The 20900-nt window shown below is 41.0% G+C and overlaps 1 protein-coding gene across 1 annotated transcript in view; it reads right to left on the reverse strand.

Moving 5' to 3' along the window:
• Nucleotides 1–20900, reverse strand: part of IL1RAPL2 (interleukin 1 receptor accessory protein like 2) — a 1216730-nt gene that overhangs the window by 92471 nt on the left and 1103359 nt on the right. Inside the window, exon 8 of the mRNA XM_082264611.1 lies at nt 8470–8615. Coding sequence (XP_082120737.1) covers nt 8470–8615 — 146 coding nt within the window. The remainder of the gene's footprint in view (nt 1–8469; nt 8616–20900) is intronic.

Consider the following 20900-nt stretch of genomic DNA (forward strand, 5'->3'; position numbering starts at 1 on the left):
ACTATTCTCAATCTACACCTCCTCCCTGGGTCAGCTAATAGCCTCCCATGGCTTCCACTACATTTTCTATGCCGATAACACCCAAATCTACCTCTCTACCCCTCAGCTCACCCCATCAGTCTCCTCCTGCATCACTGATTTACTAACAGACATATCTGCCTGGATGTCACACCACTTCCTGAAACTGAATCTATCTAAAACCGAGCTCATATTTCCTCCCCCACGTTTTCCTTCCCCTGAATTCTCTGTCAATATCAATGGAACTACTATCAGTCCTTCCACACATGCCAGGGTGCTAGGGGTCACCCTGGACACTGCACTGTCCTTTCAGGCCCACATCCAATCCCTATCCTAATCATGCCACCTAAACCTCCACAACATCTCTAGAATATGCCTCTTTTTAACCAATGACACCACCAAGCTCTCTCATCCCAATCTGTCTGACTGTCCCCTTATCGATCCATCTTTAGATGATCCCTGAAAAGCCTATTCTTTAAAGAAGCCTATCCGGCTTATACTAACTAATACATTGTTTCACATTCTCCATCAGCTCATCTTCCACAGTTACTACCTTTTGTTGCAATTGACCCTCCCTTTTAGATTGTAAGCTCTAACGAGCAGGGCCCTCTTATTCCTTTTGTACCAAGTTGTATTACAACTGTAACGTCTGCCTTAATTTTAAGTGCTGCGCAAACTGTTGGCGCTATATAAATCCTGTATAATAAAATGAATGGACATCGTCCATTCACATGTGGAATGCAGCTTGCCCGCTATTAACAGTGAGCCAATGAGGAGAGAGAGACCCAGGAGAGCTACTTTCATGTACATTGCTGGATCATGATGAGGCTCAGATAAGTATAATGGTGGTGGTGGGGGGGTAGCTACACCCAGAAGAATGTTTACCTTCTGCCTTTAGAACCACTTTAGTCACAATATAATTTCAGATAAGGCTTTATTAGATGTAATTTCTCAAGATGACCTTGGACATCTTCCAAACTCATCGCAAACCCAAACTCATGCATTTTGTTTCTCCAATGAGCTGCGGGCTAAGTCATTCCCTAGCACTGCAGCTCATGAGCTCTTTGGAGTACAAGAAAAGTAAGAGTTTGGGTTAGAGATGAGTTTGGAGAACAAACTAAGCTAAATCTATTTTTAGATCACTGCACTAATCAAACTGGATCCCTACTTTGAACCCATTTGTTTTCCTTGTTTCTCACATTAACCCTTCCACCTCCAAGCACAATCATACTTGTGTAGGTATGGCATACAGCCATGAACTTATTACAGCAGGTTTTTGTTCAGCACCGATATCTTTATTTATAACTAATATCTAATAACACTAGTTAACATTTTATTTTTGATCTAAAATGTAGCAATGAAAGTCCTTGTACTTCAAACCATTGCTTTCTCATTAGGCTGTAAGTTTTGTGATTCTCCTTTCCGGTTTAAATGAGAATATTAAAGCAAACTGGGTCTTAAGAGAAGTTTTGAAGTTGTATTTATCTGAATGTAATTATAGTAGCCAGCAGGTGTCGCTATTTCTCCCATATATAATTTATTAGTTTTATTTGCATGCCCATTTTATCATTCATTTCCTTTTTCAGTTGAACCACTTTATGTATGCGATTGTGTTTCTGCTGGTGTCTTGGGTACACTGAGATGGTGACATGTCCGAAGTCTTTGTCTGCTTGTTCAAACACCAATTTTGCATTTTATTAAATACTTCTGAGCTGTGATTATTAATAATTCCACACATACATTTGGCAGTTTGACAGATAAAATATCCTATATTTCCCTGGCAATAGGACAGTCAGTCTGTTTTTCACATTTTTATATTCTATGATTATGCGATTTGCATTATGTCAACTATATTATACTAAGTGAAACATAAGTACCAATCAGTGCTTACATAAACATGTCTTACAAATACACAGGGTGGAAGAAGTAATTTGCATCTCTCTCTGATCATATTGGCTGTCGAGCAGCAATGTCTCGGAGACATACTTACTGGGCTGTCTGCTTGTCGCTGTTTGCCAGGTGTACATGTAAATGTACTTTTCTTTTTTCGGCCTCTGTCGCTAATTATGTTTTGAATCAAGAACAAGGGTGTTATTACATCTAATCTGACAAGCCATTTGGAAATGACGTGCCTTGAATTCTGACAGCTTTATTTGTTGAAGCATTCTTTTTGTGCACGATCTTCTGGATTTTATGTAACGCGGTGAGAACACCAGGGTATCTCTCTGGGCAGACCTATATATAACTTGAACTTAATGAGCTCACAAATAGTATACTTTGGCTATGTAGCTATATAATTCATGGAGCTTTGTTATACATTTCCCTGTTTGTTTTAAACTGGGTAAATGTTGTTCATGGTGCTAAATAATATGCTCCACATACATCTGCATGAATGTATTTTTTTTACATTTTTAACCACTTTACCCCCGGAGGATTTTGCTGTCTTACATCTTGGCCACTTTTTGTGATTCGGCACTGTGCGACTTTAACTGACAATTGCGCGGTCATGCATACCAAAAGGAATTCACGTCCTTTTTTTTCCCACAGAGCTTTCTTTTGGTGGTATTTGATCACCAGTGCGATTTTTACTTTTTGCGCTATAAACAAAAAAAGAGCGATAATTTTGAAAAAATAATATTTTTCACATTTTTTTATATGAAATTCCCCCCAGAAAATGTAAAAATCAAAATTTTTGTTATCATTTGAGGCCAATTTGTTTTCTGCTACATATTTTTGGTAAAAAAAAAAATCGCAATAAGCGTATTTTGATTGGTTTGCGCAAAAGTTATTGCGTTTACTAACTAAGGGAAAGATTTCTGTAGTTTTTGGTGTTTTTTTTTTTTAACGAGTAATGGCGGCGATCTGCGATTTTTTTTTTTTTTTGCGGGACTGCGACATTGCGGCAGACAGATCGGACCCTTGACTGACATTTTTGACACTTTTGGGGGTACCAGTGACATTACTACAGTAATCAGTGCTATAAATATGCACTGTTACTGTAAAAATGACACTGGCAGGGAAGGGGTTAATTTTTATTGGTGATCAAGGAGTTAATGTATGCCTGGTGCTTACTAACGTGTGTGGGGGGAGGGGACTGAGTGACACAGGGACAGATCGCAGGTTCAGCTATGCTGAACCCTGCAATCTGACCCTGCCTGTCACATAGGAGATCCGCACGCTTTGTTTACACAAGCGGGCGGATCTCCACACTCGATTCCCCGACGATCGGGGAAGAGCGGCAGTGATCACCGCCGCTCCTCCCCTGGCCTGACTCCCGCTGTGACTGAATACAGCAGGAGCGAGCCTCCGGCGGCACGGGCACGCCGCCGAGAGAGGGGAATGTCTGGCGACGTAGGCCTACGTCGCCAGACGTTATCAAGCCACTTTGCCGCAGTAGAGCTCCAGTGATCAGCGGTAAAGTGGTTAAACATGAAATTGGATTTTTTTAGTGCCTGTGCACATACTGTAAGATACCCATATCTGGCTATTAGAGAGATAATACTAGGATGAAAATACGTAAATATGACTTGCGGTCTTCCTGGTTCAAAGGAAACTTGAAAAGGGAAAACTGCTGTTTTTACACACTGACCAATTAGCTTTAAAGGGTAACTCCACTCTTGTGGGGGAAAAATATAGCGTATACAATTATATTGGGCAGCACAGTGGTGTAGTGGTTAGCACTTTCAAAAATTGGAGAACAACACTGAAGCTGGAGAGGCTGCACATCCCAAATTGTATACTAGAAAAAGGTGGTTCTAGTGGTTAGCCCCTCTCACCTAGCAGCAAGAGGGTCGCTGGTTCGAATCCCAACCACGACACTACCTGCCTGGAGTTTGCATGTTCTCCCTGTGCCTGCGTGGGTTTCCTCCGGGTACTCTGGTTTCCTCCCACACTCCAAAAGACATGCTGGTAGGTTAATTGGATCCTGTATAAAATTGGCTCTACTATGCATGTATGAATGTGAGTTAGGGACCTTAGATTGTAAGCTCCTTGAGGGCAGGGAGTGATGTGAATGTGCAATGTATATGTAAAGTGCTGTGTAAATTGACAGCACTATATAAGAACCTGAAATAAATAAATAAAAAATGTTGTAATTGAATGTTATTAAAATGTATCTTTCCTTTTCAATCTGCAGCTGTTGTAATTTTCTGAAAATTGCAATGCAATATGGCTACCTGGAGCTGTTCTGTACACAGAATGTGTACTGACCACACCCCAGAAACCTAATTTCCTGCTTATGTGATTGGCTCACCAATTTTCCCAGAAGTCTGCTTAAGATACAAGTCAGATTTCTGTCATTCCCTTCAATAAAAATTAAATTTTTGGTGACATACTCCCAATAGGAACACGTCTAAAGGGATGTAGGCCCAGCAGATTTCCTCATTAGAGCCCTGCAGCTGCCACACTCCCATTTGACCCACTCAGCACAGTGTAACAAACAATTTCTTCAAAATAACAAAAGGTAGAAATCTGCAACAAAGTTTGTTAAAATCCTTGTAATATTAGTACATAGATCACCCAGAGGGGAATGTTTTTTTTTTCTCAACAAAAGTGGAGTTACGCTTTAATGTGTGTATGTACAACCAAAAGGTACAAACACAGATGCAAGGTAGAGCGGATCTCTTCAAAGCAATAGGGTATCCTGTGCCATATAATGACGCAACAGGTGTCTCCTTATTCTTCCACATTCCATCCAAAACTAAAGCAAAGTTGTAGCTCTACATATACTTTAAGCTTTAGTTCATTAAGCTGTACTAGTAGAATGACAGGTTTGTCCTAAATGGTTGATATAGTGTGTATATTTATAAACATATTAACTACACCGTGATTTGTAAAATATTGTATGGTAACTCTTGTGCAGCATGGATCTCTTCTATTGTACAAAGTTAAACTTTTATGATGTGAGCTGGTTCTATACATAAAAAATTAAGGAATATACAAACAACGCTAGGGCCAGTTCACTTTTTCTGGTCTAGTGAGTTGTGTTACTGCATTTGTTAACCGGTTGCCGACTGCGCACAGTATATTTACTGCGGCAGTCGGCCCCGGCCAGGCAGAGTGACGTAGGTCTACGTCGCTCGCCTGTCACTCCTTCTAGAGCCAATAGCGGGCGGGCGCGCGCCCGCTGAGGCGCGCGCCCGCCTTGGCTCGTTCACGGAGGAGTGCGGGAGTGTAACTAGCGGACCCGATGTCCGCCGGTCACAATACGATCGCCGGTACAGCGGGAGAAAGACAGAGCGGCTTATGTAAACAAGCCGCCTGTCAGTTCTCCCTGTGTAAAAGTGAAGATCAGACAGTTCTACTATGTAGAACTGTTGATCTTTGTTTTTACACTAGTAGACCTGTCCCTGCACAGTTAGAATCACGCCCCTAGGACACACTTAACCCCTCCCTGTCCAATACTGTTAACCCCTTCCCTGCCAGTGTCATTTTTGCAGTAACAGTGCATATATATAGCACTGATTACTGCAGTAATGTCACTGGTACCCCCAAAAGTGTCAAAAATGTCAGTCAAGGGTCCGATCTGTCCGCCGCAATGTCGCAGTACCGCAAAAAAAATCGCAGATCGCCGCCATTACTCGTTAAAAAAAAACACCAAAAATGACAAAAATCTTTCCCTTTGTTAGTAAACGCGATAACTTTTGCGCAAACCAATCAAAATACGCTTTTTGCGATTTTTTTTTACCAAACATAGGTAGCGTAAAAAATTGGCCGAAAATGTTAAAAAATTTTGATTTTTACATTTTTTTGGGGGGGAATTTCATATAAAAAAAGTGAAAAATATTGTTGTTTTTGCAAAAATTACGCTCTTTTTTTGTTTATAGCGCGTGATCAAAAAATCGCACAGGTGATCAAATACCACCAAAAGAAAGCTCTGTTTGTGGGAAAAAAAGGACGTGAAATTCGTTTAGGTACAGCGTCGCACGACCGCGCAATTGTCCGTTAAAGTCACGCAGTAAAAAAATCGCAAAAAACCCCCTGGTCTTTTAGCAGGAAAATCCTCCGGTGGTAAAGTGGTTAATGAGTTGCCTTAACGCAATGCACATGTTATTTTAGAATACACTGCCAACACTTGGCAATAAAGGGTTAAGTGAGTAAAAACCACTACAGATTTTTTTATTCTTTTTGCTGGGACTGTACAGAGAGAAAGATGGAAGACCGCTGTTGTTGAGAATCTCTGAAAAGCTAGATGCCAAGCTCCATCTGGCCTTTGTACTTGCAAATGTCACCAGACCAGTCACCAGAAAAAAAAAAGCATGGCGCTTATAAAGTCGGAGGAAAGTCAGAACTCTACATACTGATGCCTGGCTGTTAAAACCCAGCCAGTTTTTCAACATCCTCTTGCTTCTCATTTAATGATTTGTTCTTTCATTCAAAGGGTTGCAGTTGTTGCTGTTTGGCCCTGCTCCAACCATGGGATTTAAATCTAGAATTGTCAGCATCACAAAGACCACTGTTTGAACCATTTCATTTTCTTTACTGTAAGACAACATTCTTGTTATGGCCATCATTTAGCCAAAAGGGATTCAGAGTTATCAGTATTGTCCTGTAAAGAGTCCCGTTATCATACAAAACTGACTTGGGATCTCCTTTTAACCCAAAAATACTGGATGTGGTCAGGTGTGTCAGAGTTTACCTCTGCCACTGCATCTTTTCAACAATCTACTATCTGGCAAGTGCTTCCTTGTGTTGCTGTCAGAGGTAGGAGCCTGGGACCAGAAGTGGGTCTACCTACACTATATTTCAATCATGGACTTAATTCTTTTAGGAAGGATCACTTTACTGTAGACCTACTGGAACCAAATTTGACTTGTATCACTTTAGCACTGAGCAGAAAAAGTCAGCCCATGGATGTGTCACTGCGTTTCCACTGTGCTCTATAGAAGAAAACCGGCATCCTATTTGCCTGGTGTTTGGAATGCCCTAGGCCAGGTGAACCTTGGCACCCCAGATGTTTGTGAACTACATTTCCCATGATGCTCAACTACACTGTAGAGTGCATGAGCATCATGGGAAATGTAGTTCCAAAACATCTGGGGTGCCAAGGCTCGCCATCATTGCCCTCGACAGACAGCCAGCAGCATATAGAATAAATAAGAGTGGAGTCTAAACAAACATAGCTTAAAGCTCCCGTATATATTGTGAGTTCAGCCCTGATCCACTCACATCTAACACAAATCCCCATGTATACAGAGGGGCAGACACCATTCCATTATTCATCATGTTTAAAAATAATGTAGTCTATATTCAAGCTATTTTAACTAATAAAAGGAACACTCTACAGAGAGAAAAGGCAGTGGCTACATTGTTGTGCCAAAGCTCCTCCATATCTATGCCCATACACTTTTAGCACACGGTACAATGCTAATTAAATTTTCCAGCTGACTTCTATGTGAATGAAGCATGTTACACTTCATCGGATGTGGCATAAACAGCATTATAGGTAACTTTTTTCCAACCAAAAGTCCCAAATACGTTTCTACCTGGAGTTCTGTTTTAACATTTTGGTAATTATTATTCTTTAATTATCATCAACTATGTTGCCCTCAGTCGAAAAGGATTTTACAGTGAATATAAAATCCAATTTTTGCTCACTCCTGGCAGTCAAATCAAATAAGAGGGAAGGGTATGTGTTAGCATAAGCAGGAAAGGGGACTGCCAACAATGTAGGCCTGTTGCTTTGCCCTGCATGTGCAGGATCATTTTAATCTCCTTCTCCTGAAAACTAGGGAGGGCAAGTGGGAAATGCCCATATATAAATCAGAAAAGTGTTTTTGGAAAAGGACATTTTTAATAGATAATCCCTCAAGCAAACTGCAAAGTCCACAATAGATTAGGGGGTTGACCTGAAGCAGATCTTTCAAAAACCAATTGCAAGATTTATCCTGCCTATATTATCTGTTTTCCAATTATATGTTCCATGGAAAACAGAATCCTAGGGAATCTCGTTAGGAGAATTTGTAAATGTAAATCTTTCAATGCTACAATGAATGTCCTGCCATATGTCTGTTAAATTATCAAATGTGTATTTGTTGTATCTGCCCAGTCCCTGGATATTACCATTCCTGAATTCTATGATTGAACTGTTTTAGGCAACAGTGCTGTTCATCTGTTGGAAGATAGAGATTACATTATACCAAAATGTGTTCATTTTAACCACATAATTTATTCCTGGACGGGTTTTCTCTGGCTTTATTCTATATGGAAAGACTAATAAAGGTTTTATATAGACTTACTAACAACATATTGCTCAACCCTGAAAAAAAACGATAAAAAATGTTGTCAAAGCAAAATTGGTTTTTTTTTTTTTTTTTCTGCCTGATGTTGACTCCCTATTTTCTACATAACATATTCTGCTTGTTGCCTTCTTAAACATATGCATAACTAACTATTCACATAGTATGTGGACATTTTTTCTAACAAAAGTCAACATGCGTTTTATGAATTTACCTTTCTTCCTCAGGATGATGCTGGCATGTCTGCGACCATTTCGATTTTCTACATGACAAGTGTAATTACCCAGATCTGCTTCTTGTACTGCATCAAATGTTAGTGCCAGTTCTACCTCTTTCTCGCCAAGATGCTCTCTGAGTAACCTGAATCAAGAGAGGGTAGAGAAGTCACTTTTCATGTTGCTGGTGCTTGTACATACTGTAAACTGTAACATACAAAGTTGCTTTGCCAGGATTTTAGGATGTTGGCACACAAGCCTGCTAAGATGCTTTTGTCTTTTTTTTTTTTAAAAGAATTGCCAGCTTATACCATATTGTAAAGTGGTCTAATAGCATATACAGTACATTAAACATTTACTTTTGCTTCTGCAGCTACTTTTCTCTTTCACTTAACTAGGTAGGGTAAAAAGTGGGCTAAAAGAAATACATCATCAACGGTTGGGCATTCAGAGCTACAGAATGGACACTGGGGAAAAAGTCTACCTGCTTTGTGTATATCTATACAGTGTCACGATCAGAGGGTAAGACCACCTGGGACTGTAACTCAAGATCTAGTGGATCAATGTACAACTAACCAGATGTACCTAGGAACGGATCCCACAGCTGCGGGAGCAGTGTCCCTGAGTCGTAGGGTCTAATGCCTCGTACACACGCAACGATTGTTGGCCAACCGATCGGCCGTCTTTTGTCCAGTGTTGTTGTGTTGGTTGAAATGTGCTCTAGACTGCACACAAATTTTTTCGGCCAACAACAACCAACTTCAGAAGTGATGTCATGTGCTGGTTTACTTTCCGTGTGTTTTTTTCTTCTCTGAGCATGCCCAGTCTTGCTCATCTGATTTTTGTCTGCCGAAATCTGTACTGACTGACGAACAATCGGCCGTTCTGTTGACGGCCAACAAAAATTTTATAGCATGCACACCAGATTTTGTTCGGCCGAAAAGTCGCAGTCGGTTGACAGAAGCATCATACTAACAAGCCGACAATCAGCCGATCGGACGTTGGCTGAAAACTCACGCCCAACAATCGGTGTGTGTGTACAAGGCTTAAGGAGCCACCGGGTCTTCACCACACCACTGGAGGTGTGGATGTTGTGCTGCGTGGCAGCCCCAAGGTTGTGGCTCTCTAGCACATCTTTGCAGGCGCATTGCAATCAAAATGCACGCTGGAAGGACACTGATACACACAGACACTATACTGAGAGACACAGCAACAGGAAACGAAGGAACCCATGGACAGATACCAAAGAGAAAATAACTGCACAGCCAGAGGGAAAGACTGAGAACGAAAACAGGATCAAATCAGATCAGAAACTACAAATGCCAGAGAAACAGGAGGGTGCAGCTTCAGTGTGGAGACACGTTCGAAATACTAAGCCACAGGTGCCCAGGTTTAAAAATACCTAGGTTCAGGGTGGATTGGCGGGAACCTGAGCAGTTCGAACAGAAGGTAAAACCTGCAACTGGATCAATGTACACGGAACCGTGATATACAGATACATGGCCCCAAAACCTCAGACAACAAGGCACACTCCCCTGCTCTTCCCTTCTGAAGACAGTGTTGTTCCTTATTACCTCTCTATATATGCACTCCCTGATAAGTTTGGAGAGAGAACACTAAGACAGTTGAAACTAATAACTTAACTACAAGTAATATATTAACAAGTACTTTACTTGGGAATATTTCAATTTTTATTGAGCTGATTGTGTCAAGTGTAAAAACACTTAGAATTTATTGCTGATTAATTGGGTTATTTAGCGTAGGTATATTTCTAATTTTCCTAATCAAACATTAAGTGACACAGTATGGTAATTCAGGTACAAAGTTCCGCTGCTGCCTTGATGAGGTTAGACACTGGCAAACGAGGCAGTACGGACCGCACAGTATAACCCCAACCACTCCCATCATGCTATAGTCTTTTGATAGTGTCCTAGTAGAATGTATGTCTTACCTCCTCTGAGAGAAACAAACTACTCCTTACTTTTTTATTTGCCTTTTAACAATTCTAGCAAGAATCTGCTTCAGAGCCACTGGGGATCATTTCGCCGCTTTCTGGATTGGCTGCTCCTCAACATAGTCAAATGTCACGAATTTGGTAGAACAGTCACGATAATTCAGACGCTGTCCCGACATGTCTATCTCCCTGGCTGCTTCTCAGAAACCAGAGCTGCACAAGGACAGCCAGGTCAGACAGTTTGTCATTTCCTGTGGCTGCACAACTGAACTCTGCACACATTTGGAGGAATTGTGCGGCAGGTGCCCACACAACATGACATTTCTGTCACATTGGGTAGAGGCATGATTTGTTTAACACAGTGATGCTCTGGGGCTGGGTGCTGCACACATGAAGAGAACAGATTGGGGATGAATCTCCTCCCCCTGCAGCTTCAGGTGCTCTCATTGAAGACCTACTGGTTGAACATCATAGAGGCAGAACCTGCATTCTCCTTGGTTTGCCCTGCAGTTTAAGTAGGCGGGAGGGGGTGTGGCTGGACTCAGAGATCACGCTGGGCCCGCCTTCTTCCTGTTCTCATCGGTAGGAAGCTAGCCCCACCTTGAGTGCTTAACCCCCGCCTCTCCAGGAGGCTTTTTTACAAACTAGCTACTCACACTGGAGTGGTGACAAGAAGGTATGTGTGTTCTACTACAAGGAGAGTGACAGCTCTAGCATTGGCTGCTGGGTGCATTCACAAAGCTTAGCATGGATTATTCTCCAATAATACAGCACTCTGAATGGATATGTGTTTTACTGCGGCAGCCTACTTGCTATGAGGCTGCATTGGCCCACTTGTCAGTAACAATATTATAGCATCTACTAAGACTGCCATATGAAAGAAAGGAGACCTGGGCATATAACTAGAACATTTTCTTTGAAAATGCTTTAAATGGCACAAACTCTGCTTTAAAAAAAAAAAAGTTCAAGTATATATTCACAAACCGAAAAAGTGTATTTTTGTTGCTATTAGCCTTCCTTTTTTGCTCCTTTGCTCAGACTTCTTATTAGAGGGTGGGCCTGGTGCTTATCAACTGTTAGAAACCAGCTTAAAGTAGAATTCTGGAGTATACATAACTAATCATTAAAACTGCTCCTACTTCCCTCCTAACACCTATAATAACTACCGTGTGGAAGTAAGCTATATATGAAATGCACTTACCTATTTTCAGGCCAATCTGGTCCAGTCCTGTGATATGGTTCCCTGTGTCAGCCAGCGATGCTTCAGGGGAGAGGAGGGAGCACTGACAATAGATGGGACATGTGAGCCAATGGGTGACATACCTGCTCCCTGGCTTTCCCAGCCATTGTCAGAGCATTCTCTCCTCTCCCCTGCAGTCACTGCTCATTGACCATTGACAGAGGATCACATGACCAGACCAGAGTGACCTGTAAATAGGTAAGTATATAAATCTTTTTTCCACAGGATAGTTAGTATAGGTGTTATAAGAAGGGTGGGAGCAGTTTTGAGATTAGTTAGTGATAGCCCAGAATCTGACTTTATGGTTCACAAATGTGTGAGAACGGGTAATGCTATGACTACTGTAGAACCGCTTCCATTTTAAATCTATGCCCTGTCCATGATTAAAGTACATTGAACAAAATGATAAACACAACATTTTTGTTTTTTTCCCCCCATTTTTCATGAGCTGAACTCAAAGATCTAAGACTTTTTCTAAGTACACAAAAGGTCTATTTCTCTCAAATATTGTTCACAAATCTGTCTAAATCTGTGTTAGTGAGCACTTCTCCTTTGCCGAGATAATCCATTCACCTCACAGGTGTGGCATATCAAGATGCTGATTGGACAGCATGATTATTGCACAGGTGTGCCTTAGGCTGGCCACAATAAAAGGCCACTCTAAAATGTGCAGCTTTATCACATAGCACAATGCCACAGATGTTGCAAGTTTTGAGGGAGCGTGCAATTGGCACAAATTAAATGTTCATTTCTCTACCATAAGCCGTCTCCAAAGGCATTTCAGAGAAATTGGCAGTACATCCAACCGACCTCACAACCGCAGACCACGTGGAATCACACCAGCCCAGGACCGTCACATCTAGCATCTTCACCTCCAAGATCATCTGAGACCAGACTCTCGGATAGCTGCTGCAACAATCGGTTTGCATAAATAAAGATTTTCTGCACAAACTTTCAGAAACCATCTCAGGGAAGCTCATCTGCATGCTCGTCGTCCTCATCGGGGTCTCGACCTCACTGCAGTTTGTCATCGTAACCGACCTGAGTGGGCAAAGGCTCACATTTGATGGCGTCTGGCACTTTGGAGAGGTGTTCTCTTCACGGATGAATCCCGGTTTTCTTAGATCTTTGAGTTCAGCTCATGAAAAATGGAGGCAAAAACAAGTGTTACGTTTTATAATTTTGTTCTGTATACATTCTCTGCCCATAAGGGCTTGCTAGACGCACAGCAAAAAAAAAGTTCCTAATTTATTTCTTTTTTTTTACATTTTGGTGACTATGTATTGTACATAGGCTGTGCTGTGAGGAGGTAACAGGGGTGGCCTGTAATGTATTCTTAGAGCACTGGACTCTCCTGAAGATGCCTTATGGTGTAAAGTGTGAGTTAGTCACGGAGTACTTTACAGGACCAGGGCTGCAGTACACCTGTCCCTGAAGATTCCTTAGGTTGTATGCCCACCAGGAGGGCAAAGTTTATTTTCTCTTGGAACGTGCCTTATATTTTCTATTTATGTGGAGAGACTGCAAAGGTGTGCCAAAACTGCTCCTCAAGCCACCTAAGGGGTTATAACAGGAGAGCTGGTTGCAACCATTTTGGTTGATGACAGCAGTTTTAAAAAACATTTGACAGCTAGCGGGGGGAGAAGATCTTCATTAGTTGTCAGAGCAGGGGACCGGGGAGAGCTAGGGCCAGTCCTTTCATAACATGTTACAGCCTGAATATGGGAATGGGTTATGAAAGGTGAACTAAACTTTTAAGGATGCAATTTTTACCTTGACATGGATCAACCTGTGATGGCCATACCTTAGGTTACCAGACTGAATAATCTTAAACGTTTCCACCCTGTTAAAACCTTTCTTGTGAAATTTCTATACTTTTGCAACCAGTTCTGTAAAGCAATTGGCCTAATCTTATTGCGAAAGAGTTCCTTAAAAAGGGGACCATCCCCATAGTGGATCTGGCCATTTTAATTTTATTAAGGCTTTGACTGTCCATGTAGAGGACTGCTGTCACGTTCATTTGCCAGACTCTAGTTGTCTGGTCCAAGGATACAATATATCTTGGGATTCTGCATCTATCCTCAAGGATTCCTCTGTTTTCCAACAACTGGAGCTCCTGATGAGGCACAATCACTGTACCACGGTACTGATGGTTTGGCAGATATTATTGGCCTAAAATCCTGAATTAGTCAAGTTTCAGTACACGTTAAGTGTAGGCCCAGATTTAGACCTTAGGGGGCCCAAGGCACATCAGGTTCTGGGGGCCCCTCACACACAGAGTTGGTTTACATTCTCAATGACAGTCACACATTTTTAAAATGCATGACAGTGTCCTTCTGAGGTCATGCGTGTACACAACACACACTCACACAGCCAGTGTTAAATGTGTGGTTTGCTTGAGCTGGCAAAATAAATTTGATACAATGTACCATTTTTTTTCATAGAGAGGGGCCCCTCTTGTTTGGGGGCCCATGGCAGTTGCCACTTTTCCCCCTTATGAATCCAACACTGGTGGAGGGCCGTTTGGCTCAAGTGTTGGTCTTCAGAACATAAGTGGAAAAAACACCTTTTGCTTATGCCCATTAATGAGGAATGCCTTTTTGGCGAATGCCTAAAAAACGTTATAAAATATGTCATTGGGGGGAAAGATCCCCCTTTTTCCCAGCAAATAATTGCTGAGCCTCATTTGGGGAAACCCTCTACTTCTGAGGCTAGAAAGAGAACTTTTGGTTTCCCCTAGGCTTCCATGACTCCATTCCGCTGTCAATTCTGAACCCCCAAATCCTTGATCCTTGCAATGAGAGGACAATCCCACTTATGGAGGGATGTCTGTTGGCCTTTGTGGCCATCTGATCCACAGGACATTTCAGATGCTAGGGTCCAGAATGTGGGATCCAGGTAAAATTTTAATCACTAACTCTGCACCACCAAATAATGTCAAACCTGCCAACGTCCTCTGAACAATTAGTGGACCTCCATGCTGCTCTGGGGCAGCTCCTCTCTCAAGGGGTCAAAGTCAATGTTCAAGGGTTTCTACTAAAACCTTTTTAAAGTTCCCTTAGTGAAAGGAAGACTTCATCTTATTTTGGACCTGAGGGTTCTTAACACCTTGCTTTAGGATACAGAAATCCTGCATTGCTTCCCTCTGTCCAGGGGGATGTGCTGGTCTTTATGAACTTTAAAGATGCCTATTTGCATGTTCCCATCCTTCCAGAACATCAATGCTTCCTATTTTTTGCAGTGGACTCACAACATTAATATTTTGTGGCCCTCTCCTTTGGTCTGTTTATTGGGTTTTCACCAAAGTGCTAGCACCTGTACTTGCTCTGCTTTGCTCTTGGGGCATTGCCATGTTAGGATACCTGTATGATCCCCTGAGAGAGCAGTCAGCACAGATACCATCAGTCAATGTTCCACCAGGTGTTCAAATTCTGCAGAATGCTAGAACTGATCACCTGGAGTACCTAGGCCACCTTCTTCTGGGCTTAATGATGGCCCCTTTCTAAGCAGTTCCCTATGTCAAATTTTAGTCCAGACTATTGAAACTCAACATTATGGCTGCATAGGACAAGGTGGCCCAGTCTCTGGACCATGGTATATGCCTGATGTCCAAAACAGGCTTGCTCTGGCCAGGTGGCTTGCAAGTCCTGCCCTTGAGTGGGGTAAATCATTCCTCTAGCTGGACTGGAAGGTTTTATGGATGGATGCCAGCCTATTGGGCTGGGGAGGAGTCCTGCACATCTTCTCTGTGTAAGGGTTTAGGTTGGCGGAGATGGCTAATTTCTCAGTTAACATTCTGGAAGTCAGAGAGATTCGCTTGTTCCTCTCGAATGAAAGGTCATCCAACAAGTATTTATTTGGACAATGCCATGTCAATGGCTTATATATCTACCAGGGAAGAACTAACAGTCTTAGAACTTAAGCAATTGCAACAAGATTCTGGCCTACGTGGAATTTCATGTTTCAGTCCTGTCCGCTGTGCATATCCCAAGACACAGATCTACTGATATCCAGAATCAACAACAAACTAAGCAAGTTTTTCTCCAGGTCCTGGGTCCCCTATCCTCTGGTGACTCCTTGTGATCAGTTTAACCTGTTCTATTCCTTTCCTCCTCTAAAATTCATACCTTTTCTTAATTGATATTGCACTAAGCTGGGCCAGCCAGACCTGGTTCTCAGACCTTGGCAGACTCTACACATGATCTTTAAATTCAGCTGGATTCTCTATCCCATTGACCCTTTAGTTTACTACCCTTTTTCTTTGTCACAGGCTTTACAGGCCTGGCTGTAGAAGTCCAGGTCCTGAGGGATATTGGCCTATCTCATGGGGCATTATCCCTATGCTCCTGGAAGCCAGCAAGTCGACTTCTTACAGAGTCTACTATTGTACCTGGAAAGCATTTTCTCAAGATGTGATGACCGGAATTTCCATCCCAGAAAGTACTCAATGGGACAACGACTTCTGTCTTTTCTTCAGTCTGACCTCTCTACTGGTTGCCATAACTTCAACGAGGCAAGTTTCTGTGATGGTGAACTTATTGTGAAAATAATTATTTCATGTGATTCTCAGAGGCAAGGCTGTTTTGAAGGCCAAGACCCCTTTTCAAGTTGGTTTCTTCCATCCACCTTAACCTTCATCTCTACGTCATACTCTGCAACATCACAGGGAGATTTCCCTCCACTGTCTGGACATAGTGTGTGCTGTTCAAGTTCATCTCCCAGCTACAGCTTTCTTTAGACAGACTGACACCCTTTTGTCATTCCTAAGGGTCCCTGTAAGGGGACTGCCTACTTTTAACTTCAGATTAATTGGACTGCTCATCATTGCTTGTCATTCAACCACTTAAATTAAAGGGTAATGTTTCACCTTTTTCTTTCAGGGGGCACTCTACTAGGTAAGTTAATGCTTCTTGAACTTTTCAGCATCAGGCATCTTTTTTTTTTTACACATCTGCAAGTCCTACACCTGGTCTTCTGTTCACACGGTTTAACAAGTGGATGTTTAGGCTTTGTTTGATGCCAGCTTTAGACATACAGTCATGGGAAAAAATATTGGCACCCCAGCATTTCTGTCAGATAATACACCACTTCACCCAGAAAATTGTTGCAATTACAAATGTTTAGGCATCCTCATGTTTATTTTGTTTGTATTCGTATGACACAAAAATGTGAAGAAACAAAAAGCCAAATCTGACACATTCCACACAAAACTCCAAAAAATGGACTGGACAAAGTTATTGGCACCCTCAATTTATTATTTGGTAGCACACCCCTTGGAAAAAATAACTGACATCAATCACTTCCTTTAACCGTCAGTGGGTTTCTTACACATCTCTACTGCTTCAGGTCTCTCAGATTGGATGAGTTCCTTTTTCCCAACTGCTGTTTTGAGATTTCTCCACAGGTGCTCTATGGGATTTAGATCTGGACTCCTTGCTGGACAGTTCAGTACTCTCCTACGCTTTGTCTTAAACCATTTTTGGGTGCTTTTTGACGTGTGCTTTGGGTCATTGTCCTGCTGTAAGACCCACGACCTCTGATGGAGACCCAACTTTATGAAACTGGGCTTTACATTGCACCCCAGAATTCTTTGATAGTTTTCAGATTTCATAATGACATGAACAAAGTCAAGACACCCAGTGCCTGAAGCAGCAAAGCAACCCCAAAACAACCGTGAACCTCCACCTTGTTTGACTGTAGGGACTGTATTCTTTTTTTTTTTTTTTTAAAGGCCTCATTTCATTTTCTGAAAACAGTAAAATAAAGGGCTTTACAAAAAAGCTGTTATTTTGTTTCATCTAAAGGAGACAGACGGGAACATAAAGAGCTGTAGCTGCTCAGGTGTGAGCAATGAAATCCTCAAACATCGGGTGCACATCTGGTCCGCAACCCAAGCAATGTCCAAAAATCCAAAAAAGTAGAATGCACTCCAACATGAAGATCAATGGATTTTATTGGTGAAGTTCAAATCCAAACATGACAAGCATCAAGAACGAACTAACAGGAACAGTTAACGCGTTTCACAAATTAAATTTGCTTAATCATAACAGTTACCTTTGATCTTCATGTTGGTGAGTGGTCTACTTTTTCGTATTATTGGATTTTGTTTCATCTGTCTATAGCACACTCTCTCAAAAGGATTTTGGCTTCCTCTGGTATGTTTTGGCAAACTCTTTGATCAATTTTTCGCTTTAGTCTATGTCCAGGGAGATTTGATAAAGTGCCATGGGCTGTAAACTTCTTGACAATGTTTCACATGGTGGAAACAGGAACATTAGGATCTCTGGAGATAGACTTGTAAGCTTGACATTGTCTCTGCTTTTCAAAAACTTTTTTTTTAAATTCTCAGACACTTCTTTTCTGCTCTTTCCCTTCTCTTTGCTTCGCACAACAGAAATGTAAGTACATTTTTCACCATTTTAACTGGTTGCTGGTGTGACTTCTATATTGTCAGCGACTTTTATTTGATAAAGGTGAGTTTAATTACAAATTACAGGAACATCACTAACTTGGAATGCATTTATTTCTTAAAATTTTGAGATGGTGCCAATAAGTTTGTGCAGTCCAATTTTGGAGTTTTCCGTGGAATGTGTCAGATTTGGCTTTTTGTTCCTCCACTTTTTTGTGTCGTACCAAATCAAACAAAAGAAATAAACATGAGAATGCCTAAACCGTTGTAATTACAACAATTTTCTGGGCAAAGTGGAGCATTATCTGACAGAAAGGAAGGGATGCCAACATTTTTGGCCATGAATATGATTCTTCATGCAGCTCTGCTAAACACCACTTTTAGTAACTTATTGTTACTTGTGGGCCTGTTAACATGTTGTTTGTTCTGTGGCCCACCCCTGAAATGGGCTGTTTTTAGACATCACTGTACCTGAAATGTCATCTTGTGTCTCTTCAATGTACAATTAAGAAAATAGGATTGACTTACTGTAAAACCCTTTTCTTGGAGTACATTAATTGACATGGGTCCCTCCCCTCTGTTCTTATGATCCACTTCAACTACTGCCTGATGGAAGTGGAAGGGATTATACTAGGCTTTCCTTACAGCTTTGTAGCTTTGTGTTGCCAGTGTTCAATCTCCTGAAAACAGCATCAAAGTCCTATGTTCCTGAATTACTATCCTATGTCCCTAATGTACTCTAAATGAATTTTACATGTAAGGTAAAAATCTAATTTTCGTATTGCTGAGTATTTTTAGTTCTAATAGAAGGTCCACTTTGAGGTAAGTGAATATTCAGTAAGTTGTTTCAAATCATATGTTCACACAGAATGTGATTAAAAAAATAATCGAAAACAAAGTTAAGAGTCGTGGATTCAATGTCCTTTACTTTGAGGTTTTTTTTTTGCATGTTTTGGTTTATTTTGTTTTTTGACTTGTTTTCCACATTAGGTCAAAAAAAAAAAAAAAAGGTGTGGGAAAAAGAATGTGTATTGTCCCAGAGATACAACAGGATTATTATAATACATACAATAAGTAAACAAAAACTCTTCAAAGTGAAAGTTTTTTGCACTTTTCAACTAATTCTGATTTTTTTTTTCCTTTTCATTTGACATATATCACACAAAGTCAAACTTGCAGGAAGCATTTAAAGCCTATTGCAGCCTTGCACACCACCTTAAAGTGGAACTTAGAAACAAAGAAAAAGTGCCAAACAGGCAGGATTTTTAATGCAGAAGACAAATACTATGTTTGTCTAAAGCATTTGTTTTTTTACCTGCCTGTCCACCCACTCAATGCATTCAAAAAACAAGAACTCACTGCTCAAGGTGGTGTAATTGCCTGATGACACACACTGGTGCCTGCCCCGGCTCGCCTCCGTGGTAACTTGATAAAAGAAAAAGAAATTGGCAGCACTCCAGGTGAGGTCAAAATCCAGTTTTATTGACTGGACATCCAAATGTGACAATCGTGACAAGGTAGACGCTTTTCACACACCAACTGTGTGCTTAATCATTACCAAGTAATGCTGAGATAAATTAACTCTTGCACTTGCGTGGAAGTGACATCATCTTGCCGAAGATCAGCACCCAGAAGCAGACCAGCTAAAACGGTCAGTGGCTGGTAAGGAGCTCTGGGACACTGTGGTGCTGGAGTGAAGAGGAGTATAGTTCCACCTTTTGCCTTACTATGAACTATAATGCATTTTTGCAAAATGTCAGAAATGATGACAAAGCAACATCTACCAATTTCACTCATACCTAGTCTTTAGGAAAGTATTAAATGCAGAAATAAGTTAGAAAGTACTGAATGACAAGACTGCAGTTTAACCAGAGGCCCTCTTCAAGTGCTGATGGAGTTACAGTTGGAAGAAATAACATGAACCTGAAATATATAATAATTTTCTAGCTACAGCATAATAGCAATTGTTATTTATTATTACAGGCATTGTTATTACAGTTATTTCTATAGAACTGACAATTTTACACAGCAGAACAAAAAAAAAAAAATCACAAAAAAGAGAGAGAACATTTGGCTAGTGCAACATCTTCAGGCACCAATTTTTAATATTACAATTGTATTATAAAACTCACAAAAGGAATAAAATCACAGAAATATCATTTTATCCAAACTCAGGATCTCTTCCCATTTCTAGAGACTGTATGTTTGACCTTAAAAGACCTTCAGCCCCTGAAGCAGGATGAAGTACAAATCTGCTAAAATGTTTTGAGGGACAAGCCCTGTTCCTCAGAATTGATCCTGCTCACATGAATGTTTGCCTTTAAATATCTTCAATTAGAAACCGTGGAGACTAAATATTTATTTCTCCATACAAATTATGGGGCGGAGCTTTATTATTATTTTAATTATAAAAGGTTAGTTGAAAACAACATAACCAGAAGAGAACTTCCAAACACCAACACCATCCTTGTATTAGAACTAATGGATGACTAGCAGCCACACTTTATCCATAAGACTAGCCCACAATTGCTCTGGTCATAAATGGTTCAAGTTGTTATTTTTCTTTTACAAGCATGCCGTTTGTATTTGCAGTTTCTCATTTGGTTATGCTGTGATCAATTACTTTTTATTTGTCTTTTGTTTTGGTGGTGTTCATTTGAAAGTACCACCCCCTAACTTCATAGACCTTTGGTCACCTCCCTTCCTAACTGAGAGTATAGGTTAAGGGCAAGTGAAGAGGAAGAGCGCTTTCCCTCAATGTGTTAGAAGACTTGCAAATACTGCATCCTGCTGCATTTGCTAATAAGGTTTTTTAATGAACATCCAG

This window comes from Pelophylax lessonae, assembly GCF_965119305.1.
Source record: "Pelophylax lessonae genome assembly, chromosome: 7".
In the NCBI taxonomy this organism is placed as follows: domain Eukaryota; kingdom Metazoa; phylum Chordata; class Amphibia; order Anura; family Ranidae; genus Pelophylax; species Pelophylax lessonae.